The sequence below is a fragment of the Oncorhynchus mykiss genome, chromosome 31 (genome assembly GCF_013265735.2).
Source record: "Oncorhynchus mykiss isolate Arlee chromosome 31, USDA_OmykA_1.1, whole genome shotgun sequence".
NCBI lineage: Eukaryota > Metazoa > Chordata > Actinopteri > Salmoniformes > Salmonidae > Oncorhynchus > Oncorhynchus mykiss.
Window position 1 is genome coordinate 28,656,698 of NC_050571.1, and position 27,711 is coordinate 28,684,408.

The 27,711-nt window shown below is 45.4% G+C and overlaps 1 protein-coding gene across 2 annotated transcripts in view; it reads left to right on the top strand.

Annotated features, from left to right (window-relative positions):
* The window catches only part of LOC110504439 (dystrophin-related protein 2), a 225,489-nt gene extending 220,614 nt beyond the window's left edge, over positions 1-4,875 (top strand). The window contains exons 22-25 of one of the 2 annotated variants that reach the window (XM_036969700.1): positions 1,542-1,791; positions 2,751-2,868; positions 3,144-3,227; positions 3,471-4,875. In XM_036969700.1, the coding sequence (XP_036825595.1) occupies positions 1,542-1,791; positions 2,751-2,868; positions 3,144-3,227; positions 3,471-3,490 (472 nt within the window). In that variant the 3' untranslated portion in view covers positions 3,491-4,875. Of the gene's footprint in view, positions 1-1,541; positions 1,792-2,750; positions 2,869-3,074; positions 3,228-3,470 lie in introns of both variants that reach the window. The other variant, XM_036969699.1, reaches the window with a different exon arrangement.
* Positions 4,876-27,711: the final 22,836 nt, after the last annotated feature.

The following is a 27,711-nucleotide window of genomic DNA, read 5'->3' on the forward strand; positions in this document are numbered from 1 at the left end:
AAACTGAGAAATGGGGGGAGAAGGGCCTTGGTCAAAGATGTGACCAAGAACCTGATGGTCACTCTGACAGAGCTCCAGAGTTCCTCTGTGGAGATGGGAAACCTTCCAGAAGGACAACCAGCTCTGCAGCACTCCACCAATCAGGCCTTTATGGTAGAGTGGCCAGACGGAAGCCACTCATCAGTAAAAGGCACATGACAGCCCACTTGAAGTTTGCCAAAGGGCATTTAAAGGACTCTCAGACATGAGACACAACATTCTCTGGTCTGATGAAACCAAGATTGAATTCTTTGGCCTGAATGCCAAGCGTCACATCTGGAGGAAACCTGGCACCATCCCTACGGTGAAGCATGGTGGTGGCAGCATCCTGCTGTTTTGGCAGCATCCTGCTGTTTTTCAGCGGCAGGAACTGAGAGAAGTTAGGATTGAGGGAAAGATGAACGGAGCAAAGTACAGAGAAATCCTTGATGAAAGCCTGCTCCAGAGCACTCAGGACCTCAGACTGGGGCGAAGGTTCACCTTCCAACAGGACAACAACCCTAAGCACACAGCCAAGACAACGCAGGAGTGGCTTCGGGACAAGTCTCTGAGTCCTTGAGTGGCCCAGCCAGAGACAAGACTTGAACCCGATAGCTGTGCAGGGACACTCCCCATCCAACCTGACAGAGATTTAGAGGATCTGCAGAGAAGAATGGGAGAAACTCCCCAAATACAGGTGTGCCAAGCTTGTAGTGCCATACCAAAGAAGACTCGAGGCTGTAATCACTGCCAAAGGTGCTTCAACAAAGTACTGGGTAAAGGGTCTGAATACTCATGTAAATGTGATATTTCTGTATTTTTTTCATTTATACATTTGCAAACATTGCTAAAAACCTGTCTTTGCTTTGCCATTATGGGGTATTGTGTGTAGATTGATGAGAAAAAAATGTACTTACTCAATTTTTGAATAAGGCTGTAACGTAACAAAATGTGAAAAAAGTCAAGGGGTCTGAATACTTTCCGAATGCACTGCATGCCAGGAACCGGCCCTGCCTTTAGTCACTGTGATGCTGGCCTTTGGAACAGCCTGCCAGAGGATCTGAGGGCCTCAGAAATGGTAGACAATATTAAGAAAAAGGTGAAAACATACTTTTTTAGCTGCACTTTTAACTACGGTGCTTTAGCTTGTCTTAGCCATAGTGCCATCTTCATTTATTTATACGTTTTTCACTGTATTCTCATGTCCACTGTTATTTTACTGTTTTACTTTTTGAATTTGTCTCAAAAAAAAGATTCTCGTCTATCTTAAATGTATATTTGTATAGAAAACGTTTTGTGTTATCTTTCGTTCCTTTTATAATTATATTTGTAAACCACTTTGAAATTAATGATCTTTTAGAAATGTGCTATACAGTGGAAATAAAGTCATTGAGTTATACGCACTACGGCGCTCACACCATTTACTATCATAGCCTATTGTGGACAGTGTGTGTGTCAGTGAAAACTCCCAGCTCTTTAAAATGCTGTCTGCTGATGTCTCTGTCCTCTCTCCCATTCCCCAGGGTGCTGCAGGGGGAGTGGCGGCGGCTGAAGTGGAGGCATGAGGAGGCGGCGGCGGCGCCCCAGCTGACGGAGGGAGGTGAGGGTGTTCCGGGATCTCCCACGGAGGGCCAGCAGGACGAGGAGCTCCTGGCCGAGGCAAGGGTCCTCCGGCAGCACAAGACTCGCCTGGAGACACGCATGCAGATCCTGGAGGACCACAACAAACAACTGGAGTCCCAGCTGCACAGGCTACGAGAGTTACTGCTGCAGGTAGGGAGGGAGGAAGGGGAAAGGAAAGTGGAAAGAAAGAGAAGGGAAAGAAAGAAATAAAAAATATGGCTTAGAAAAGAGGCGAGGGGGGTGAGGTAGAGAACAACTATAAGGGCTTAAAACTGCAGGTACAGAGACAGAAAGGGAGGGGAGCTGATGAGAGACTGAGGGAAATACCTACGGTAAGGAGAGAAAGAAAGAGGGGGATAGACTCAAGAGGGATTAAGAAGCAGGACGATAAAAGGAAGCAAAAAAGGGGAACAAAGAGAATGGCTGGACTGAGAGAAAATAGGACACTGCTGTAGGAGAATATGAATGTGTGAATGGGGAATAGAGAGAGGGGGAGGAAGGAATGGAAAGATAATTTGTACTGCTGCAGTAGAAGGAGAGCGAGAAAGAGAGAGTGACAGAAAGGCCTTTCCTCAGGTGAAAATACTTGGAAATTGGGGATAGAGAGAGGAGAATGAAAGAGAGACTGGAGAGATGGTTCATTTAGTGGAAAGAGGGGAATGGGATTGGGAACAGCGGGACTGAGTACCAAGAATTCTAAAGCTGTAGATTTGAACTTTCTCAACACTTCCATGAACCTCTCATATCATATAATGCCTTTCAATCCCTTCTTAAGAAATGTTCATGCGCGTAGATTCTTTATTTCCTTCAGTCTATTGTTCCAATATGAAGTGGTGGAGTGGGTGTGGGCAGTCAACTGTCAGTGTCAACCGTTCTGATTTCATCTCCGTAGAAAGTAGATTTTCCTTTGTTCGTTGTACAACTAGGTCTGAATCCCCAGCCAACGCAGCCTTCAGTTTCCCTGGAACACTTTGACTTATTTAGTGCGTCTACATGTTTACTGTGTCCTTCAACCCCAACCAACACATTCCAATAACGTTTGTGTTTTTCCGAAGTAGCTGTCGATGGGAATTTTGTGGTGATTGATGACACTATTTACTTTCCACCAGCCCAAAGACGATTCGGAGGCCAATGGGTCGGAACCTTCGTCCTTGTCATCTCCGGTGTCAGGGGGAGGCCGTCAGGGGGACGGACCCAGTAGAGAGACCACAGACACAGAGGCAGCAGGTGAGCTACTAAGGCAAATGTTCCCGAATATTAGGTCCTGTCTAGTCTGGGTACCAGTCCTTTTAGCTAACATTCCACTCCGTGCCATTCCTGTAATTTGCCAAATGAACAGAGACAGCAATCAGGCTCGGTCCCACTGGTGGGTTGCAAGTTCCAAGCGATTCCTGCTGGATTATTGACTTTAAAATATTTATTTGTTCATTTAGTGGGCCATAACAACATTGGAATGAGTCTGTTGTCCCTCATCTCTCTCCGTGTGATGCTGTGTGTGACAGGAGATGGAGATGAGGATCATGACACAGTGCAGCAACTGCAGGAGGTCATAGAGCAGCTGAGAAACGTCTTTCCTTCAGAACCTGGTGAGTCTCTGACCCTACAGACCTGAGACAGACACGCCACAGATACAACCATTTACTTGTGCACATCAAGGTAGTGAGTCTTCTTCCAGCAGATAGAAGAAGCAGGGTATGTAAAGTTTACTAGCCCGATCAAAAACCCATTAGCCTGCTGAAGACCCACATTGAGTACTGGCCATTCTGCTTGTGTTCTAAAAATGAATTTTGACCCTTAATTGCCACTTTTCCCCCTCTCTCCTCTTCCAGGAACCACGTCCCTCATCTAACCCAGGGCGACGCTTGGAGTGCAGAGTGATGCCTGGTGGGATGCCTGATGGCCCGTGCCCCATATAGCTGCCGTCAGAGGGACAGAGAGTGCACCAGGTCCTTGACCCATACAGCAGCTCACCCAGAGCTGACCCCTCTCCCTCCCCCTGGACCTCTGTGCACTAACCACCCCTGTGGGAGCCAAAGGCTAACAGCTAATGCTAACGTCCAGGCCGGGCCAAGCACTATGCTAACAAGCTATGGCTAATGTTATGCTATGGCTAATGTTATGCTATGGCTAAGCGGTGCAGCCAGACACTGTGTTAACCAGCTAAGAAGGCTAAGGAAGATAACGGCTAACGTTAGCAGCCCAACCAGGTAGAAACAGTTTTAGCTAGCTAATCCACGACTGGCTAACGCTAGCATCCCAGCCATGACACTGTGCTAACCAGCGTCCGCGTAGTCGTCCGAATGTGTGACGCTTTATATCCATACAGCACAAGGACCTTCCACAAAAAGGACTTTTACACAATGCAAAAATGCGTGAGGATTTCCATCATGTTTGTTCTATCCAGTAACTGCGTGCGTTTGTGTTTTTCCTGTTTTCTAATGCGTTTCAAACGTCTCTTTTCTTATTTTTTTTACGAGGCGTTCATGCGCACCACCGTTGACTCAATTTGGGCCAGGCTGGCTGCGTTTCATGCGGCTGTGATCAGGCGGCTGGGGCAGGCGTACCCAGAGCAAAGCAGAGCAGATTGCCGGGGAGCCAGCGGGACCCACAACAAGCTTATTGACTCTGTGGGACTGACACATCATCAGTAAAACCCTATGATTTATTTAAGACAGCCAAAGTGCCCGCCAGCGCATGCAGCGCTGCCTCTGTGCACACAGCTCCTCTAATCTTCCCAAACGGGGATGCCTGTCGTCTCTCTCTCGCATGGCTCCCCGCTCTCTCTGTCACAGTGAGTGCACATATCACACACGCGCAGACACACGTTGCTTCAGATGAACTCTCATGCTGTATTAACGCACGTGCTCATACTCGGATTCATATGGATGTTCATATCGCACACAGTAGGAATACACACCTATAAACACGTAGAGACGCACGTACGCTTACCCTCACAGCCGCAAACTTTTGTGAAAAGAAATCAGTGACGAAAGAAGGGCTGTGATTTTGCGTCTCTCTGTTCAGGAGGAGAGTCTCGAGACAACGCCGATATGTGTTTAGCTGAGAAAGAGTCTAGCTTTAAACGCTGGGCCCTCCTCTGGCTCCTGCTGTGTGCACAGCAGAGAAGGCATGGTGCCCCCAGTGCCCCATGTTGCTTAAACCTTTCAGGGGTACACAAATGCCTAGGATAGTAGGCGCTCGAGGCTGGCGGGGGGGGGTCATATGACACTCCAGACAGAGCACACTCTATTTGCCTTAAACCCAGACAGAGCCCAGCATGGACCAATACATGTGTTTTATGTTGCTGCCTCAAACATTATTAAATGGAGTTCGCCCTGGCGCTCTCTCTCTCTCTGTCTGTCTCTCTCTCTCCCTCTCTTCTTTTCTCTTTTTATGCTTGTGACTCATCCATTTGTGTATCAGATGTTAAAGTACTGGCTCACAAATGCCTTTTTTGCCATTCAGTGTTTTCACAATCAGGGGAGGAAATTGCATCAGTTGGGTGTAGTGGGTGGATGTGAATGTCATTCAATGTCAGATGCTAGTTCTGTTTAGGGGTCTGGGTTCTGTGGCATTTTGCATTAGAGGCATCAGAGAGCCTTTATGAGTAAGGACAGGGAAGACAGTGGGAATTGACAGCGCTAGAGTGGCCTAGCACCTGAGAGACTAATTAAAAGGCTGGGGTCAAATAGGGCTTTGGCGTGGTGGAGGGAGGGAGGATGGTGGGAATGTGATAGCGAAGTGGAAGGGAGACTCGGAGTAGGAGAGATCTGAGAGACCAAAGGAAAGGGGAAGAAAATAGTCTGTTTAGTGCTCCTGGGCTGAGTGGAGAGGAGCCATCCACTTTGATGTGCTTGCCACAGCAAATCTCCAAGAGACGGACGCAGACAGTAGGCGAGCGGTTTGCTAGAAAAAAAAAGAGGACAGATGCTCTGTTTTTTACGAGGTACCACTTCCATAAAGTCCTTACACCCACAGTCGCAGGGAGCCATGATGTGAATAGTTTTGTATTCATTCAGAGAACATTCTGACCTTATTGCCAAGAACAGTTTGAATCCCATCCCAGTATTCGTTAGACTTTATCCCCTCCAGGCGCCAGCGTTCACATTTGACATCGTCGAGCTCCGTCGTGGCTGTCTGTTTGTTTTGCTGTTGCTAGGGAACTGTACACTGTACAGGTTGAGAGTCGGCAAGGTGGGGCGCCGTTCATAATGGAAATGATAATAACCATATGGGGAAGAGAGGGTGCACCTTAACCGCCTTGTCCGCCGATCACTCCTTAACCACCCCCGCTGAACAATGCCTGCCACTGTTCAGTGTTTAACTGGCATAGAAAGTCATTATCATTGACATCTGTTCTACCTTTGCCAAGGGCACCGGCATCCTTCTTTACAGGATCCAGGAACAAAGAATTGCTTCAAGTGAGAGAGAAAAAACACGCAACGCAAATAATGTTTACTCTTTGGAAACCTCTTTTAATGTGTTTTTGTTTTTGTTTTTTGTAAACACACGTCTCATTACACATTGATGAGCCCCCTGAACATAGTTTTGGCTCTGAATATGCGAAGCTGTGAATGCATCACAACTCGCTCTCGCTCTCTGTGTGTGCAATTATGAACTACAGTGATTAGGCCTAAAAACCATATGTCATGTAGACCTATATGCCTTCAGAAACTGTTCACCCTTGCCCTTTTCAACATTTTGTTGAGTTACAGCCTGAATTTAAAATCCATTACATTTAGATGTTGTGTCACTGGCCTATACACACAAAACCCCATAATGTCAAAGTGGAATTATTTGGGGGGAAATGTTTACTCCACAATACTAACCTAAATGACAGTACAGAAAGGAAGCCTTTACAGAATAAAAAATATTCCAAAAGATGTGTCCTGTTTGTAATAAGGCAATAAAGTAAAACTGCATAAAATGTGGTAAAGAAATCAACTTTATGTCCTGAATACAAAGTGTTATGTTTGGGGCAAATCCAACACAACACATCACTGACTCCCACTCTTCCTATTTTCAAGTATGGTGGTGGCTGCATCATGTTATGGGAATGCTTGTCAATGGCAAGCATTGACTCAGGGACCTTTTTGTTATTAGAAAAAGAAACGGAATAGAGCTATGTTCAGGCAAAATCCTATCCAGGTGTGCAAGGCTCTTAGAGACTTACCCAGAAAGACTGTAATCGCTGCCAAAGGCAATTCTAACATTGACTCAGCGGTGTGAATACTTAAATGAGATATTTTAGTATTTCACTTTCAATACATTTGCTAACATTTCTAAAAACATTTAGTTCACTTTGTCACTTTGTCATTGAGGTATTGTGAGTAGATGGGTCAGGGGGGGGAAAGTGTGTATTTCTTATACAGGCTGTAACAACAAAATGTGGAATAAGTCAAGGGGTATGAATACTTTCTGAAGGCTCTGTAAATGTTTTGTGTGTTTTGGACAATACTGGAGGTAGGAGAGAGTAGGTGGAATGAATGATTACACCGCTGTAGCAGGTAGTTTGGCAGACTGATATAACGATACATGGAACAGAGGAGCAAAACACTGTAGCTCTTCACTGTGTCCCTCTTACTTTTACTCCCAGAAGTCCATACTGTCTTTGTAGAGGCATTGTGTTACAGCCCATCGAATCAAAGCCTCTGTAAGAACACTACGTTATACTGCCCCACATCACGTCTCTCTGTAGTCATGTGATTATCTATCTGAGGCGTCTCATGTTCGAGATAAAACCACTGTGTAGCTCAAACCATATTGGAGCTCTACAAGTAGTGTCCCGGGCTCCCCGTAGCGCCACCTCACGCTGGATACCAGTCCGATCATTTTCGGCGTGATTGAGGAGAAGCCCTAGCCGCCGGAGACAGAGACAGTTTAGAGGACATGGCCAACGGGTACGGCTGTGTCCCTGCTATATATAGTTGGTCAACGCGTTATAGAGCCCCGCTCATTGTTCCTAATGGCGAGACCTTCTGTGCATGCTGAGTTCTGGGCACCTTGGCAGCGTTACGAGACACAGGGAGGGTTGTTGGTGTTCTCAAACACGGCAGGGTTATGAATTACTTAACCTCTTATGGGAATCAGAGCTACGACGACATACACATATTTTACCACACAGCGACGGCCCGCCTCCGCAAAACACAGACTCATCTTTTCTATTCTACTGGCTTTTTTAAAGCAACGTTACTACGCCTCATTACTTCCATTTGTTAATGACTAATGTGTCTGTCATTTACTTATTTGTTTATTTAAATGTGTACTGTACTGACATTCCTCCCTGTTGTTGTCCTCCCCATCGGTTTTTAATCTGTATAAAATGATTGAAAAAGAAAGGCTTTTAATAACGAGTGGGTTACTGGCTGCTTTCTACTCTTTGTGTACAAAGAATAAATACAATTTGTATTTGTTATACACAACGTCTGCTTGTCTTTTGTGTATGCCACCAAGTATGACCTTGAATTGAATTATGGTAATCACCACATGATATGTCATGATCACATCAATGTCTTGATTCACATCAATGTCTTAATCACATCAATGTCTTAATCACATCAATGTCTTGAATCATATCAATGTCTTGATCACATCAATGTCTTGAATCACATCAATGTCTTGATCACACCAATGTCTTGATTCACATCAATGTCTTGATTCACATCAATGTCTTGGATCACATTAATGTCTTGATCACATCAATGTCTTGATTCACATCAATGTCTTGATTCACATCAATGTCTTGATTCACATCAATGTCTTGATTCACATCAATGTCTTGATTCACATCAATGTCTTGATTCACATCAATGTCTTGGATCACATCAATGTCTTGGAGCACATCAATGTCTTGGATCACATCAATGTCTTGGATCACATCAATGTCTTGATTCACATCAATGTCTTGATTCACATCAATGTATTGATTCACATCAATGTCTTGGATCACATCAATGTCTTGGATCACATCAATGTCTTGGATCACATCAATGTCTTGATTCACATCAATGTCTTGATTCACATCAATGTATTGGATCACATCAATGTATTGGATCACATCAATGTCTTGGATCACATCAATGTCTTGGATCACATCAATGTCTTGATCACATCAATGTCTTGAATCATATCAATGTCATGAAGCATATCAATGTCTTGAATCATATTAATGTCATGAATCACATCTGAATCACATTAATGTCTTGATTCACATCAATGTCTTGAATCACATCAATGTCTTAATCACATCAATGTCTTAATCACATCAATGTCAAGAATCACATCAATGTCAAGAATCACATCAATGTCAAGAATCACATCAATGTCAAGAATCACATCAATGTCAAGAATCACATCAATGTCAAGAATCACATTAATGTCTTAATCACATCAATGTCTTGATCACATCAATGTCAAGAATCACATCAATATCAAGAATCACATCAATGTCTTGATCACATCAATGTCAAGAATCACATCAATGTCTTGATCACATCAATGTCTTGATCACATCAATGTCAAGAATCACATCAATGTCTTGATCACATCAATGTCATGAATCACATTAATGTCTTGATCACATCAATGTCTTGATCACATCAATGTCATGAATCATATCAATGCCTGTGTATGTTTTACCTTTTTTTCTTGTGTTTACTTTTGGACTTGGTGGAGGGATGGATATTTCCAGTTAAGACCCCAGGCTTGGTGTTGCTTTCCCCCTCTGATGGACACGGCTGTTCATCAGAACTCTTTCCCTCTGTTTTCCTCCTTTAATCCATGCTGCCTCTCCTTTGTTAGGTCTGTCCATCTGTGTGTCTAACCTGACTCTCTCCTTTGTTAGGTCTGTCCATCTGTGTGTCTAACCTGACTCTCTCCTTTGTTAGGTCTGTCCATCTGTATGTCTAACCTGACTCTCTCCTTTGTTAGGTCTGTCCATCTGTATGTCTAAACTGACTCTCTACTTTGTTAGGTCTGTCCATCTGTGTGTTTAACCTGACTCTCTCCTTTGTTAGGTCTGTCCATCTGTGTGTCTAACCTGACACTCCTTTGTTAGGTCTGTCCATCTGTGTGTCGAACCTGACTCTCTCCTTTGTTAGGACTGTCCATCTGTGTGTCTAACCTGACTCTCTCCTTTGTTAGGTCTGTCCATCTGTGTGTCTAACCTGACTCTCTCCTTTGTTAGGACTGTCCATCTCTTTGTCTAACCTGACTCTCTCCTTTGTTAGGACTGTCCATCTGTGTGTCTAACCTGACTTTCTCCTTTGTTAGGTCTGTCCATCTGTGTGTCTAACCTGACTCTCTCCTTTGTTAGGACTGTCCATCTGTGTGTCTAACCTGACTCTCTCCTTTGTTAGGATTGTCCATCTGTGTGTCTAACCTGACTCTCTCCTTTGTTAGGTCTGTCTATCTATGTGTCTTACCTGACTCTCTCCTTTGTTAGGTCTGTCCCTCTATGTGTCTAACCTGACTCACCTCAGCTACCTCTGAAAGTACCTCTGTGACCTGCCGGTTAGGAAGGTCAGCGGTGGCTAATGGACTTCTATTGGTTGATTCGGATTGAATGGTACTGCATATTGTCTCATTGGTGCCTTTGTTCCTTGTGCAACCATTGTTTACTTCCTGGGGGGCAGTTGATTGACATTTAGCCTTTATAACAGCCTTCCCTGATACCTGAGCCAAATACATTTAAACTCAGTTTTTCACAATTCCTGACATTTAATAATCAGAGTAATAATTCCCTGTCTTAGGTCAGCTAGGATCACCACTTTATTTTAAGAATGTGAAATGTCAGAATAATAGTTGAGCGAATGATTTATTTCAGTTTTTATTTCTTTCATCACATTCCCAGTGTGTCAGAAGTTTACATACACTCAATTAGTATTTGGTAGCATTGCCTTTAAATTGTTTAACTTCGGTCAAACCTTTCGGGTAGCCTTCCACAAGCTTCCCCCAATATGTTGGGTGAATTTTGGCCCATTCCTGCTGACAGAGCTGGTGTAACTGAGTCAGGTTTGTAGGCCTCCTTGCTCACGCACGCTTTTTCAGTTCTTCCCACAAATTTTCTGTAGGATTGAGGCCACTCCAATACCTTGACTTTGTCGTCCTTAAGCCATTTTGCCACAACTTTGGAAGTATGCTTTTAGTCATTGTCCAGTTGAAAGACCCATTTGCTACCAAGCTTTAACTTCCTGACTGATGTCTTGAGATGTTGCTTCAATATATCCACAGAATTTTCCACCCTCGTGATGCCATCTATTTTGTGAAGTGCACCAGTCCCTCCTGCAGCAAAGCACCCCCACAACATGATGCTGCCACACCCGTGCCTCACGGTTGGGAAGGTGTTCTTCGGCTTGCAATCCTCCCCCTTTTTCCTCCAAACATAATGATGGTCATTATGGCCAAACAGTTGTATTTTTGTTTCATCAGAAAAGAGGACATTTCTCAAAAAAGTATGGTCTTTGTCCCCATGTGCAGTTGCAAACCGTAGTCTGACTATTTTATAGCGATTTTGTAGCAGTGGCTTCTTCCTTGCTGAGCGGCCTTTCAGGTTACAGTGCCTTGCGAAAGTATTCGGCCCCCTTGAACTTTGCGACCTTTTGCCACATTTCAGGCTTCAAACATAAAGACATAAAACTGTATTTTTTTGTGAAGAATCAACAACAAGTGGGACACAATCATGAAGTGGAACAACATTTATTGGATATTTAAAACTTTTTTAACAAATCAAAAACTGAAAAATTGGGCGGGCAAAATTATTCAGCCCCCTTAAGTTAATACTTTGTAGCGCCACCTTTTGCTGCGATTACAGCTGTAAGTCGCTTGGGGTATGTCTCTATCAGTTTTGCACATTGAGAGACTGAATTTTTTTTCCCATTCCTCCTTGCAAAACAGCTCGAGCTCAGTGAGGTTGGATGGAGAGCATTTGTGAACAGCAGTTTTCAGTTCTTGCCACAGATTCTCAATTGGATTCAGGTCTGGACTTTGACTTGGCCATTCTAACACCTGGATATGTTTATTTTTGAACCATTCCATTGTAGATTTTGCTTTATGTTTTGGATCATTGTCTTGTTGGAAAACAAATCTCCGTCCCAGTCTCAGGTCTTTTGCAGACTCCATCAGGTTTTCTTCCAGAATGGTCCTGTATTTGGCTCCATCCATCTTCCCATCAATTTTAACCATCTTCCCTGTCCCTGCTGAAGAAAAGCAGGCCCAAACCATGATGCTGCCACCACCATGTTTGACAGTGGGGATGGTGTGTTCAGCTGTGTTGCTTTTACGCCAAACATAACGTTTTGCATTGTTGCCAAAAAGTTCAATTTTGGTTTCATCTGACCAGAGCACCTTCTTCCACATGTTTGGTGTGTCTCCCAGGTGGCTTGTGGCAAACTTTAAACAACACTTTTTATGGATATCTTTAAGAAATGGCTTTCTTCTTGCCACTCTTCCATAAAGGCCAGATTTGTGCAATATACGACTGATTGTTGTCCTATGGACAGAGTCTCCCACCTCAGCTGTAGATCTCTGCAGTTCATCCAGAGTGATCACGGGCCTCTTGGCTGCATCTCTGATCAGTCTTCTCCTTGTATGAGCTGAAAGTTTAGAGGGACGGCCAGGTCTTGGTAGATTTGCAGTGGTCTGATACTCCTTCCATTTCAATATTATCGCTTGCACAGTGCTCCTTGGTATGTTTAAATCTTGGGAAATCTTTTTGTATCCAAATCCGGCTTTAAACTTCTTCACAACAGTATCTCGGACCTGCCTGGTGTGTTCCTTGTTCTTCATGATGCTCTCTGCGCTTTTGACGGACCTCTGAGACTATCACAGTGCAGGTGCATTTATACGGAGACTTGAGTACACACAGGTGGATTGTATTTATCATCATTAGTCATTTAGGTCAACATTGGATCATTCAGAGATCCTCACTGAACTTCTGGAGAGAGTTTGCTGCACTGAAAGTAAAGGGGCTGAATAATTTTGCACGCCCAATTTTTCAGTTTTTGATTTGTTAAAAAAGTTTGAAATATCCAATAAATGTCGTTCCACTTCATGATTGTGTCCCACTTGTTGTTGATTCTTCACAAAAAAATACAGTTTTATATCTTTATGTTTGAAGCCTGAAATGTGGCAAAAGGTCCCAAAGTTCAAGGGGGCCGAATACTTTCGCAAGGCACTGTACGTCGATATAGGACTCGTTTTACTGTGGATATAGATACTTTTGTACCTGTTTCCTCCAGCATCTTCACAAGGTACTTTGCTGTTGTTCTGGGATTGATTTGCACGTTTCGCACCAAAGTATGTTCATCTCTAGGACACAGAACGTGTCTCCTTCCTGAGCGGTATGATGGCTGCGTGGTCCCATGGTGTTTATACTTGTGTACTATTGTTTGTACAGATGAACGTGGTACCTTCAGGCGTTTGGAAATTGCTCCCAAGGATGAATCAGACTTGTGGAGGTCTACAATTTATTTTCTGAAGTCTTGGCTGATATCTTTTGATTTTCCAATGATGTCAAGCAAAGAGGCACAGAGTTTGAAGGTAGACCTTGAAATACATCCACAGGTACACCTCCAATTGACTCAAATTATATAAAATTACCCTATCAGAAGCTTCTAAAGCCATGACATCATTTTCTGGATTTTTCCAAGCTGTGTAAAGGTCAACTTAGTGTATGTAAACTTCTGACCCACTGGAATTGTGAAACAGTAAGTTAAAATTGAAATAATCTGTCTGTAAACAATTGTTGGCAAAAGTACTTGTCATGCACAAAGTAGATTTGTGCAAAACTATAGTTTGTTAACAATAAATTTGTGGAGTGGTTGAAAAATGAGTTTTAATGACTCCAACCTAAGTGTATGTAAACTTCCGACTTCAACTGTACATTATCTCCTTGCCATATCTGTCTCTTTATCTCCTGCTCTGTTATCTACCCCGCCTGTCCATCTCTCTACCTCAACACTCTCTGTTCTCTTCCCACTAGCCTTCTCCTTTTCCACTCCACCACCACCTCCCTCTTTCTCAGCAGTGGCTGCTGTCTTCGCACTCCCCCCACCCCTTTACCTCTTGATTCTTCTCCTCTCTCACTCCGTCACTACTTCCCTCTTTTACAGTCGGGTCTGCTTCCCCTTCTTTCCTAACACTCCCCTCCAGTCTTCTTTACTTCCTCCTCCTCAGGGCCCCACTTTTCCTCTAGTTTCCCAGTAGTTCTTCTTATTGCTGACGTGCTTGTTCCAGAGGTTCTTAACCATCCTCTTATTTTCCTGATTGACGATGGGCTTGAACCTGGGCTCCAAATGCTCCAACATCCGGAAGTGCTTCCTGGCCTCCTGCTCGTTGCACAGAGCCAAGTGCGCCCTAGCCCGCTGGTACACTGCCTTGAAGATATCTACAGAGAAAGAGGAGTTAAGGATATAGGAGGGAAGGATAGAGGAGGGAAGGATAGAGGAGGGGAGGTGTAGAGGAGGGATAGAGGAGGGAAGGAGGAGGAGGAAGGAGTAGAGGAGGTAGGGGTAGACGAGGGAAGGATAGGAGGGGGGGTAAAAGAGAGAGGAAGGAAGGATAGGGGAGGAAGGGGTAAAGGAGGGGTAGAGGAGGGAAGGATAGAGGGGTGTAGAAGAGAGCGAGGAGGGAGGGATAGAGGAGGGAAGATAGAGGAGGGAGGGATAGAGGAAGGATAGAGGAGGGAGGGATAGAGGAAGGATAGAGGAGGGATAGAGGAGGAAGGGGTAGAGGAGGGAAGGATAGAAGGATAGTAGAGGGAGGGGTAGAAGAGAGATAGAGGAAGGGGTAGAGGAGGGAGGGATAGAGGAGGGAAGGATAGAAGAGAGATAGAGGAGGAAAGGATAGAGGAGGAAGCGGTAGAGGAGGGATAGAGGAGGGAGGGATAGAGGAAGGGTAGAGGAGGGAGGGATAGAGGAAGGGTAGAGGAGGGAGGGGTAGAGGAGGGATAAAGGAGGCAGGGGTAGAAGAGAGATAGAGGAGGGAGGGGTGGAGGAGGGAGGGTAGAAGAGGGATGGAGGGATAGAGGAAGGGTAGAGGAGGGATAAAGGAGCAGTAGAGGAGGCAGGGATAGAGGAGGCAGGGATAGAGGAGGGATAGAGAAGGGAGGGGTAGAGGAGGCAGGGGTAGAAGAGGGATAGAGGAGGGAGGGATAGAGGGGTAGAGGAGGCAGGGGTAGAGGAGGGATAGAGAAGGGAGGGGTAGAGGAGGGAAGGATAGAAGAGGGAAGGATAGAGGAGGCAGGGGTAGAGGATGGATAGAGGAGGGTGGGATAGAGGAGGGAAGGGTAGAGGAGGGAAGGATAGAGAAGGCAGGGGTAGAGTAGGGATAGAGGAGGGAGGGGTAGAGGATGATAGAGGAGGGCGGGATAGAGGGAGGGGTAGAGGAGGTAAGGATAGAGGAGGGAGGGGTAGAGGAGGGATAGAGGAGGGAGTGATAGAGGAGGCAGGGGTAGAGGAGGGATAGATGAGGCAGGGGTAGAGGAAGGATAGAGGAGGGCGGGATAGAGGAGGGAAGGGTAGAGGAGGGATAGAGGAGGGAGGGGTAGAGGAGGGAAGGATAGAGGAGGCAGGGGTAGAGGATGGATAGAGGAGGGAGGGGTAGAGGATGGATAGAGGAGGGCGGGATAGAGGAAGGAGGGAAGGGTAGAGGAGGGATAGAGGAGGGAGGGGTAGAGGAGGTAAGGATAGAGGAGGCAGGGGTAGAGGAGGGATAGAGGAGGGAGGGGTAGAGGAGGGAGTGATAGAGGAGGCAGGAGTAGAAGAGGGATAGAGGAGGCAGGAATAGATAGAGGAGGGAGGAATAGATAGAGGAGGTGTAGAGGAGGGTGGGGTAGAGAATACAGTAGAGGAAGACATTTGTAGAGGGAAGGAAATGGAAGAGTGAACAGTCAGAAAGAAGTAAGTAGGGACATAGCAAGAGGAGAAAAGGCAGGGAGAAATGAGAGAGAGGGAATAAGAGAGAGGGATATTGGAAGAGACAGGGAGAGATGGAGACAGAGTAAAATATGTGTAGTTAGAGATTGAGCGAGGGAACAGGAGACAGACCCAGAAAGTGGGTAAGAGAGGAAGAGAGAGAAGAAAAATACAAAGGGAGTGAGAGAACAGAAAGAGTGAAGGAGAAGGATATGATCAGTAAATCAATATCACATCCACTCTGTGATAAATCATTCAGATACAAAGGAAAATGAATATCACTCTTGACTGTTGTCTTTAGAAAACAGTACCTAGAGAATGAAACAGAGAGAGGAGACAGGTACAGGGAGAAGAGAGAGGGTGATGAAGAGAGAAACAGACGAAGAGGAGACAGTTACAGGGAGAAGAGAGAGGGTGATGAAGAGAGAAACAGACGAAGAGGAGACAGGTACAGAGAGAAGAGTGAGAGTGATGAAGAGAGAAACAGACGAAGAGGAGACCGGTACAGGAAGAGAGAGGGTGATGAAGAGAGAAACAGATGAAGAGGAGACGGGTACAGGAAGAGAGAGGGTGATGAAGAGAGAAACAGACGAAGAGGAGACAGGTACAGGGAGAAGAGAGGGTGATGAAGGGAGAAACAGACGAAGAGGAGACAGGTACAGGGAGAGAGAGGGTGATGAAGGGAGAAACAGGCGAAGAGGAGACAGGTACAGGAAGAGAGGGTGATGAAGAGAAAAACAGACGAAGAGGAGACAGGTGCAGGAAGAGAGGGTGAAGAAGAGAGAAACAGACGAAGAGGAGACAGGTATAGGGAGAGAGAGGGTGATGAAGGGAGAAACAGACGAAGAGGAGACAGGTACAGGGAGAAGAGAGAGTGATGAAGAGAGAAACAGATGAAGAGGAGACAGGTACAGGGAGAGAGAGGGTGATGAAGGGAGAAACAGACAAAGAGGAGACCGGTACAGGGAGAGAGAGGGTGATGAAGGGAGAAACAGACGAAGAGGAGACCGGTACAGGGAGAAGAAAGAGGGTGATGAAGGGAGAAACAGACGAAGAGGAGACAGGTACAGAGAGAAGAGAGAGGGTGATGAAGGGAGAAACAGACGAAGAGGAGACCGGTACAGGGAGAAGAGAGAGGGTGATGAAGGGAGAAACAGACGAAGAGGAGACCGGTACAGGGAGAGAGAGGGTGATGAAGGGAGAAACAGACGAAGAGGAGACCGGTACAGGGAGAGAGAGGGTGATGAAGGGAGAAACAGACGAAGAGGAGACCGGTACAGGGAGAAGAGAGGGTGATGAAGAGAGAAACAGACAAAGAGGAGACCGGTACAGGGAGAAGAGAGGGTGATGAAGAGAGAAACAGACAAAGAGGAGACCGGTACAGGGAGAAGAGAGAGTGATGAAGGGAGAAAGAGACAAAGAGGAGACAGGTACAGGGAGAAGAGAGGGTGATGAAGGGAGAAACAGACGAAGAGGAGACCAGTACAGGGAGAGAGAGGGTGATGAAGGGAGAAACAGATGAAGAGGAGACCGGTACAGGGAGAAGAGAGGGAACCCGACAGAGACGAGGACCGGTAAGAAACAAAGGAAGAGAAAAACATACAGAATGAGAGGTAGTGTGTGTGAGAAAAGTACATGTGTGTTTCTTGAGCAGCTTGGTGTTGAGCGCCACAACTTCCTGATATTCCCTGAGCTCCAGCAGACACGGGCTGAGGTTGAGAGTGTTCGGCACGCGCACCTTCTCCAGAGTCCCAGTCCTCCCTCCTCCCTTTATAGTCCACCTCCATGAGAGAGGGATGGGGAGGGAGGGGGGGGGGCAGAGAGAGAAATATGGGGATGGAAAGAGGGAGGGAGAGGCAGATATATTGATGACGGGAGGGAGGGGGATGTAGAGAGGGGAGGAATACATAGAGTGAGGGAAAAAGTGGGTGGGGGAGAGAGACAGAGGGAGACAGAGAGAGAAAATGGAGAAGGCTTGAGAGAGAGAGCGAGGGGGAGAGACAGAAAGAGTGGGAGGAGGGGGGTAACAGAGAGTAAGAGATGCCTGGGCGAGCGCTGTCACTAAATCTCCAAGGGTCTCTGTTATTTTTAGCTCCATCTCTCCTCTGTCTGTTCCGGTTCTGTTCTGCCAGTGTACCTACAACCCTATAGCCTTGCTCTTCTCTCGTCAGTGGAGTGGCAACAATGGAACATGATTAGAGCTTGTGAGATGGCATGAACCGATGGCTCTTACGCATCAGGTCTCTTAGAGGAGTCACCTTGTGTTCAAAAGAATATCCAAAAACACAAACATTATCCAACAAATGTCCTATTGCCTTTATGGATTGTCGTCATCATTCCTAACCATTTCATAACCACATTTATTCTGTTTTTCAGCTTGCCACTCTAATAAAGCGTTGTTTTCTCTCTAAACACTTATTTCCAAGTGTATTATCAGTTCTGTGACTAGATTAATGTTGTTTCACACTGAATGAAAACCTTACCCTGAATGAACAGACCAATGAATGAATGAACATTCCACTTCATGGACACACCGTTGGAACACATCACTGAATTAAAATACCACTAAACTGACCGCTGAATGAGCTAACACACCTTGTTCTGAATGAAGTCCACATGCTCCAGGGCCTCCTTGGAATTCCCTGTGGCCTCGCTGTATTGCTCTGTTAGCAGGACGTTACCCTCCTTCTGCAGGAACGTGATGTCTTAACTTCTGCTGCCAGTTCATCCTCTCTCCCACGGACGGAGACCTCTGATTGGTCTGGGTTTCCAGACTGCTCTCTGCCTTCTTATTGGCTGTTTCATCCTTCATTGTAGCCTTATCTTTCACTCTAACAGTGATGGCGGTTTCACCCTTCGTTACAACCATGTTCCATGGTTTTTCATCTTTGCATTCATCCTCCTCCTTCACTTCGATCTCCTTGCTCTCATCCTACGCTGCATCCTCTTTCTCTTCTTCCTCTTCCTCCCCTTTATTCCCCTCTTTCTCCTCCAGTATTTATCCTTCTCCTCCAGTATTTCTCCTTCTCCTCCAGTATTTCTCCTTCTCCTCCAGTATTTCTCCTTCTCCTCCAGTATTTCTCCTTCTCCTCCCAGTATTTCTCCTTCTCCTCCAGTATTTCTCCTTCTCCTCCCAGTATTTCTCCTTCTCCTCCCAGTATTTCTCCTTCTCCTCCCAGTATTTCTCCTTCTCCTCCAGTATTTCTCCTTCTCCTCCCAGTATTTCTCCTTCTCCTCTCAGTATTTATCCTTCTCCTCCCAGTATTTCTACTTCTCCTCCAGTATTTCTCCTTCTCCTCCAGTATTTCTCCTTCTCCTCCAGTATTTCTCCTTCTCCTCCAGTATTTCTCCTTCTCCTCCAGTATTTCTCCTTCTCCTCACAGTATTTCTCCTTCTCCTCACAGTATTTATCCTTCTCCTCCAGTATTTATCCTTCTCCTCCCAGTATTTCTCCTTCTCCTCCCAGTATTTCTCCTTCTCCTCCCAGTATTTCTCCTTCTCCTCCCAGTATTTCTCCTTCTCCTCCCAGTATCTCTCCTTCTCCTCCCAGTATTTCTCCTTCTCCTCCCAGTATTTCTCCTTCTCCTTCCAGTATTTCTCCTTCTCCTTCCAGTATTTCTCCTTCTCCTCCCAGTATTTCTCCTTCTCCTCCCAGTATTTCTCCTTCTCCTCCCAGTATTTCTCCTTCTCCTCCCAGTATTTCTCCTTCTCCTCCAGTATTTCTCCTTCTCCTCCCAGTATTTCCCCCTCATTCTATCAGCGAAGGCCCTCCACTCTTTGTGTACCAGAGAGGCAAGTGTATGTCCGGGTTGGACACCATGTGAAAGCATTTATTGGCTTCCTTCTCGTTCCACACTGGGCAGCATGGGCAGGACTGCCATCTTTTGAAGAAAGCTTGGATTGAGACTTTGCCTAGACGGGGTCTGGGGGAGGACCATTTTAGAGGTCAGGGGTATTCAGACAAACCTTTAACATTAAATGAACACTCAAAATTCGATGACTTTGTTACTTTGAGATTTTCGGGGGATTAAATATTATTTTAAACATTTTTCTTAGGTGGCTTGACCCTATTCAGACAGTAGTGAAATGACATGGGGAGACAGAGGGAAGGTCAGTGGGAATGCTCTGCAAATCAAATACTATTATAGTGCTAATGGCAGTGGGTCACCAAATCAGAGATTGCTGTCTTCTTGTCCATACACTGCTTTCAAGGTAAGGATACAAACCTTTTATATTTTGTAATTTTGGTGAACTATCTCTTTAAAATAGGTCTGGAAGAAAATCCGGCTTCCTCCCCAGGAGGATTGTCCTTCCCTGATCTATGCTTCCCAAATGATTGGTGTTTGAAGATGTTCTTGTTATAACAATTCATTTCTCAAAATCACCCAACCTTGAAGAGAAATCTAATAAACATCAATATCCTAGGGTTTATGCCAACGAGTTGAATATCCTTGCCATCATCTTACATAGACAAAATAGGATGTGTTTATGAGTTGCAAGTCCCCCCCTACCATTTCTGACTAGAATCCGCATTATACTAAAATGTAAAAAAAAAGGATGTTCAAGGCCTGGAGAAATTAATATCCAATGCTTCTTTGCATGACTTATTCAAAACTGTCCATGAAAGGCTGTAAAAATACAAAGCCTCATATAAATCATTTTCAACCAGACAGGAAGGCCTGTCAGATTTCAAATCTGTGATTCCACTGGCAAAACGGGGAAGACGTGCAGTAATGAACTACTGTCTGGTAGTGTGGGGAAAACAGTCGTGTTGTTGCTGACAAGCACAGTAATTACCCTATAGTTTGGGCCATTGGTAAGAATGAGAATTGTTCCGCTGGTCAGACTAAATAAAGTCAATTGATAACGAAATCTCCTGAAGAGAGGGTTACATCAATCTTCCCCCAGGTATTAGTATATTTATTGTACCCCCTCTAGAATCACAACTTACACTTTTGGGTTGACAAAATGATTTTGATATGTACCATTCAGCAGGTTACTACCAAACTTCCCTTTTAAAACGTGCTGTAGGTCTGTCTGTCTGTCTGCTGCTTTTTCGTTGTCCCAGCCTAAATACCAATCACCAAACGAGGGGACTAATGCAAGTGTGGATTAAATCGATTTTAGTACATGCTGTCAAAAGGCTGAATAGGGACGGGAGTAACGGAAATCGAATTGTGTTGACAACACTGTACATAAAACAGCGCTACAGTGCTGCTCTTTAAACAGTTTCATCGTCTGAGTGGAGAACGTTCTCTCTCCATTCAGCTCCACTCTAATCTTGATGGGCGTTTCTTTACAACTCGCATCCAATCCGGTTTGATCCCTTACATAACTAAACCAATCATATGCTTCAATGTGCGCTATGGCAATACGCGACAATGATAGAGGTACCGCGCGTGATATTAAATTGCGGTCGCAGATGCTTCGATTTCAAAACGATTTGGAGCACAGTTGAAAAGTAAAAATTGTATACGCACTATACAATGGACAAATACAAATAATAAAAGCAGTACGTTCCAATGGGTGAGATATAAGAGGTGTGGCGTGAGAAGCGTGTCAAATGTATGTGTCTCACGACCAATGCCGTCAATTGGCAGCTCTGAGGATAGGCCTTAAAGCCAATTGAAATGCTTGATCAGAAATTTGTGGCCGTAGGCTCCTTATGAAGGGTGTGACGCAATCGCGGAGTCTCCGTACGCATGCAGAGGCCAAATCGAGCTCTGAACCGCATATCAGTGCGCCTACCAAATTTTGTAACAGTGTGGTTGAAGGTAGGTGGGGCGGGAGGTCCTGTATAAACACAAACTAACTTCCTTGACAACGTCCTTCACAACAGCTCTGATCTGCTATACAAAGCACAAGTAGTATGAATGCCCTGACTTCTGCAGAGGCCGTATCACCGTAAATGTGGCATTGCCACAATGCAGAAGGCGGATTGACCATACAATTCCTCTTAGGCCTCTTATAGTAGGACAGGGGGAGGGGGAGATGGAAGCATGGAGAGAGAAGGGGGAGAGAGATAGATGTTATTAATGGAAGCATGGAGAGAGAAGGGGAGAGAGAGAGAGATGTTATTAATGGAAGCTGGAGAGAGAGAACGGGAGAGAGAGAGACAGAGACTATATTAAGGTATACGATGGAAATATTAATCAATATTCACTACTATCTTTGAAATTGAGGCTTGATTAGAATGGATTCACCAGTGTAGTGTCATTAACCAATATGAAATAGCTGTGATAGTCATTTTTATTCATATAGGCCTGTGCATGCTTGAATATGGTACATCGCCAATTACTGTGTTTTCTTATCAGCGCAGAACACGTCAAACCTACTGAGGGATTTAATGTGTGTGTGTGTGTGTGTGTGTGTGTGTGTGTGTGTGTGTGCATGAGATGGCGTGTGTGAGAGAGAGACAGAGGGAGAGACATAGAGCGTTTGCGTGTGAGAGAGCTGAGGAGTGAGAGAGAGAGAGAGAACGAAAAAAGAGAGAAATATAAAAGAGAGAGACTGAGAAAGAAACAGAGAGTGTCCTTCTGACTCAGGCCCCCTGTCTCAGAAACGCCACCTAATCCTGTCTCTCTGAGGAGTGGGCTGGAATGCCCGGTTTAGATCCCCATTGATGGCTCTCCTCTCTTTTCCGCTCTATTTCATCCCCACTTTCCTCTAAATCTTTCATTCTGCCAACATTTAAATAGATTTCTTCATAGCCTCTGGCAATAACAGAGCTCCACGGAGAGCCTCTGCCGACTCAGAGTCCCTCTCAGAAAGAAGATGTCTCCCCAGATGGAGGGAAGGATTGAAGGAGGGGATGGCAGATAGGAAGTGATGGAGACTAGAAGATAATATGACACGACAAGGGGAGGGAAGAGAGTGAGAGATGGCAAATGGGAAAGGAGGAGATTGAGGAAAGGTGCTCTCGTAGATGAGAAGAAGGAAGGTACTAGGAACCAGCAGGCAGGCCATTCCCATAAGCCTCAATATGACTGTTGAGTCCTACTGGAGCTGGGAGGGATTCCACGATGTACTCTCTCACTCTCTGGGAGGGAGGGAGGGAGGGAGAGAGAGAGAGAGAGAGAGAGAGGCCAAGAAAGGACAGTGTCTCAGGGTTCAGTATGATTCATAGGGTACTGAGCTATATATTGTATGTCAGACTCCTTGAGGATTATGGAGACAATCATAGAAGGCAGCACAGTGCTAATCCCTGGAAATGTGGAAAATTCCTTCATCTTCTCATCCTTGTCCAATATCCACAAATCCCGCTTGTAGGAGAAGGGGTCTCCCATCTGGGGAGAGCAGGGGCGACAGGCAGAGCAAATAAAAAAATCATCCAGGGTTTAATAACGCACACGGTAGCACAACGTTTTGCCACTGAAAATGAAAATTAGCATTTCTTATTGGACAATACCTTTTTGTCCCTCCTAGTTTTCTTCATTTGGTGCCAAATGAACATGACCCAGCTCCACTTGGCTGAGGAGTTAATGTTGGTTAGTGGTATTGGAGATCCTTAGGACGTCCCTACACTTAACCCTTACCTTAATCATTTTAAACGGGGTAATGACATCCCAAGGATCCAGGTTGTTGTTACTGCCTCCGCCTGTACCCCTGGTGGTTAGTGGCTGGTTGCATAACCCGTTTTGTTTGTGAGCTGAGTGGTTGAGGCAGGATGTGATGTTGTTTGTTGGAGACAGAGAGAGAAGGCTGTGTTTGGAGTTGACTTGTAATGTAACTGTATTTGTGGGCGCCAAGATGTGTTTGTTTGGACAGATGTGTGTGATCGGCAGTGGTGTGTGTGTGTGTGTGTGTGTGTGTGTGTGTGTGTCTGTCTGTGTGTGTGTGTGTGTGTGTCTGTGTGTGTGTGTGTGTGTGTGTCTGTGTGTGTGTGTGTGTGTGTGTGTGTCTGTCTGTGTGTGTGTGTGTGTCTGTGTGTGTGTCTGTCTGTGTGTGTGTGTGTGTGTGTGTCTGTGTGTGTAGGTGTGTGTGTCTGTGTGTGTGTGTCTGTGTGTGTGTCTGTCTGTGTGTGTGTGTGTGTCTGTGTGTGTGTGTGTGTGTGTCTGTGTGTGTGTGTGTGTGTGTGTGTCTGTCTGTGTGTGTGTGTGTGTGTGTGTCTGTGTGTGTAGGTGTGTGTGTGTGTGTGTGTGTGTGTCTGTCTGTGTGTCTGTCTGTGTGTGTGTGTGTGTCTGTGTGTGTGTGTGTGTGTGTCTGTGTGTGTGTGTGTGTGTGTGTGTGTCTGTCTGTGTGTGTGTGTGTGTGTGTCTGTGTGTGTAGGTGTGTGTGTCTGTGTGTGTAGGTGTGTCTGTCTGTGTGTGTGTGTGTGTGTGTCTGTGTGTCTGTGTGTCTGTGTGTGTGTGTGTGTGTGTGTGTCTGTCTGTGTGTGTGTGTGTGTGTGTCTGTCTGTGTGTGTGTGTGTGTGTGTCTGTCTGTGTGTGTGTGTGTGTGTGTGTGTCTGTCTGTGTGTGTGTCTGTGTGTCTGTCTGTGTGTGTGTGTGTGTGTGTGTCTGTGTGTGTGTGTGTGTGTGTCTGTGTGTGTGTGTGTGTGTGTGTGTGTCTGTCTGTGTGTGTGTGTGTGTGTGTCTGTGTGTGTAGGTGTGTGTGTCTGTGTGTGTAGGTGTGTCTGTCTGTGTGTGTGTGTGTGTGTGTCTGTGTGTCTGTGTGTCTGTGTGTCTGTGTGTGTGTGTGTGTGTGTGTCTGTCTGTGTGTGTGTGTGTGTGTGTGTGTCTGTCTGTGTGTGTGTGTGTGTGTGTGTCTGTCTGTGTGTGTGTGTGTGTGTGTCTGTGTGTGTAGGTGTGTTGCTGCATGTGTTTAGATATGTTTTAGTAAACAGTGGGTGGTGTACCGCTAATGGGATGTGCCAATTATCACTGGTGTGTGTGTGTATGTGTTGTGTGTATTATCACTGGTGTGTGTGTGTATGTGTTGTGTGTATTATCACTGGTGTGTGTGTGTACGACCTGTTAAACCTGTGTGTTGTGTGTAATGCATTCAAGCCCTTTTTTCTCCTCTCCCTTTAACCCTTCCCCAAACCATAGCTGAACACTTAGTGGACAAACATTAAGAACACCTGCTCAACATGTGGCAGCATCCCTGTGGAACGCTTTCGACACCTTGTAGAGTCCATGCCCCAAAAGGGGGGGTTCAACTCAATATTGGGAAGGTGTTCCTAATGTTTTGTACCCTCAGTGTATATTCAGAATGTTACCTGAATGATAAGGGGGGGGGGGGGGGGGGGGGGGCGAGAATGTTCCCATCCACATCGACGGGGCAGCAGTAGAGCTTCGAGTTCCTCTGTGTCCAAATCAGGACTTACAATGGTCCACTCACACTTGCACAGTCGTGAAGAAGGCATAACAACGCCTTTTCCAACCTTAGAAAGGTGAAAAGGTTTGGCAAGGGCCCTCAAATCCTCAAAAAGTTCTACAGCTGCACCATTGAGAGCATCTTGACTGGCTGCGTCACTGCTTGGTATGGCAACAGCACCGCCCTCAATTGCATGTTGCTACAGAGGGGGGTGCGGACAGCGCAGTACATCACTGGGGCCGAGCTCCCTGCCATCCAGGACCTCTATACCAGGTGGTGTGGAAGGAAAGCCCAGAAAATGATTAAAGACTCCAGCCACCTAAGCCATAAACAGTTATCTATGCTTCTGCATGGCAAGCGGTACCAGTCTGAGTTGACCCTTGTATTTTATTTTAATTTGTGTCTTTATGCACACTCACAGAACTCTACACACTCGCACACACTGACATTCCAACACATACATAACACCCACAGATATTTATACTGACTCTACACACACTCACATACTATCATCATTTACGCTGCAGCTTCTCTGTTTATCATATATCCTGATGCCTAGTCACCTTACCCCTATATATACAGTACCAGTCAAAAGTTTGGACACACCTACTCATTCAAGTGTTTTTCTTCATATTACTATTTTCTACATTGTAGACTAATAGTGAAGACATCAAAACTATGAAATAACACATGGAATTATGTAGTAACCAAAAAAAGTGTTAAACAAATCAAAATATACATGTACATTCAGATTTGAGATTCTTCAAAGGAGCCAACCTTTGCCTTGATGACAGCTTTGCACACTCTTGGCATTCTCTCAACCAGTTTGACCTGGAATGCTTTTCCAACAGTCTTGAAGGAGGTCCCACATATTCTGAGCAATTGCTGGCTGCTTTTCCTTCACTCTGCGGTCCAACTCATCTCAAACCATCTCAATTGGGTTGAGGTCGGGTGATTGTGGAGGCCAGGTCATCTGATGTAGCACTCCATCACTTTCCTTCTTGGTCAAATAGCCCTTACACAGCCTGGAGGTGTGTTGGGTCATTGTACTGTTGAAAAACAATTGATATTCCCACTAAGTGCAAACCAGATAGGATGGCGTATCACTACAGAGTGCTGAAGTAGCCATGCAGGTTAAGTGTGCCTTGAATTCTAAATAAGTCACTGACAGTGTGACCAGAAATCACCCCCACCCCATCACACCTCCTCCTCCATGCTTCACGGTGGGAACCACACATGCGGAGATCATCCGTTCACCTACTCTGCGTCTCACAAAGACATGGCGGTTGGAACCAAAAATCGCAAATTTGGACTCATCAGACCAAAGGACAGATTTCCACCGGTCTAACGTCCATAGCTCATGCTTCTTGGCGCAAGCAAGTCTCTTCTTCTTATTGGTGTCCATTAGTAGTTGTTTCTTTGCAGCAATTCGACCATGAAGGCCTGATTCACACAGTCTCCTCTGAACTGTTGATGTTAAGATGTGTCTGTTACTTGAACTCTGTGAAGCATTTATTTGGGTTGCAATTTCTAAGGCTGGTAACTCTAATGAACATATCCTCTGCAGCAGAGGTAACTCTGGGTCTTCCTTTCCTGTAGCGGTCCTCTTGAGAGCCAGTTTCATCATAGCGCTTGATAGTTTCTGAATTGACACACTGGATTCAACCTACATACTCATACATGCTTACACTGAGACTAAAACACACACATACACACACACACTACATACGCCCACACACACATAACACGCGCACAGATGCATACTGACACCACACACTTTCACCACATAAGCTGCTGCTGCTGTCTATTATCTATCTAGTTGCCTAGTCACTTTACCCCTACCTATATGTACATAACTACCTAAATTACCTCGTACCCCTCCACATCGACTCAGTACTGGTACTCCCTGTTTATACTCTAGTCATGTTATTACCTCGTACCCCTCCACATCGACTCAGTACTGCTACTCCCTGTTTATACTCTAGCCATGTTATTACCTCGTACCCCTCCACATTGACTCAGTACTGCTACTCCGTTTATACTCTAGTCATGTTATTACCTCGTACCCCTCCACATCGACTCAGTACTGCTACTCCCTGTTTATACTCTAGTCATGTTATTACCTCGTACCCCTCCACATCGACTCAGTACTGCTACTCCCTGTTTATACTCTAGCCAAGTTATTACCTTGTACCCCTCCCCAGACTCAGTACTGCTACTCCCTGTTTATACTCTAGCCATGTTATTACCTCATACCCCTCCACAGACTCAGTACTGCTACTCCCTGTTTATACTCTAGCCATGTTATTACCTCGTACCACCCCACATCGACTCAGTACTGCTACTCCCTGTTTATACTCTAGCCATGTTATTACCTCGTACCCATCCACATCGACTCAGTACTGCTACTCCCTGTTTATACTCTAGCCATGTTATTACCTCGTACCCCTCCACAGACTCAGTACTGCTACTCCCTGTTTATACTCTAGCCATGTTATTACCTCGTACCCCTCCACATCGACTCAGTAATGGTACTCCCTGTTTATACTGTAGCCATGTTATTACCTCGTACCCCTCCACATCGACTCAGTACTGCTACTCCCTGTTTATACTCTAGCCATGTTATTACCTCGTACCCCTCCACATCGACTCAGTACTGGTACTCCCTGTTTATACTGTAGCCATGTTATTACCTCGTACCCCTCCACATCGACTCAGTACTGCTACTCCCTGTTTATACTCTAGTCATGTTATTACCTCGTACCCCTCCACAGACTCAGTACTGCTACTCCGTGTTTATACTCTAGTCATGTTATTACCTCGTACCCCTCCACAGACTCAGTACTGCAACTCCCTGTTT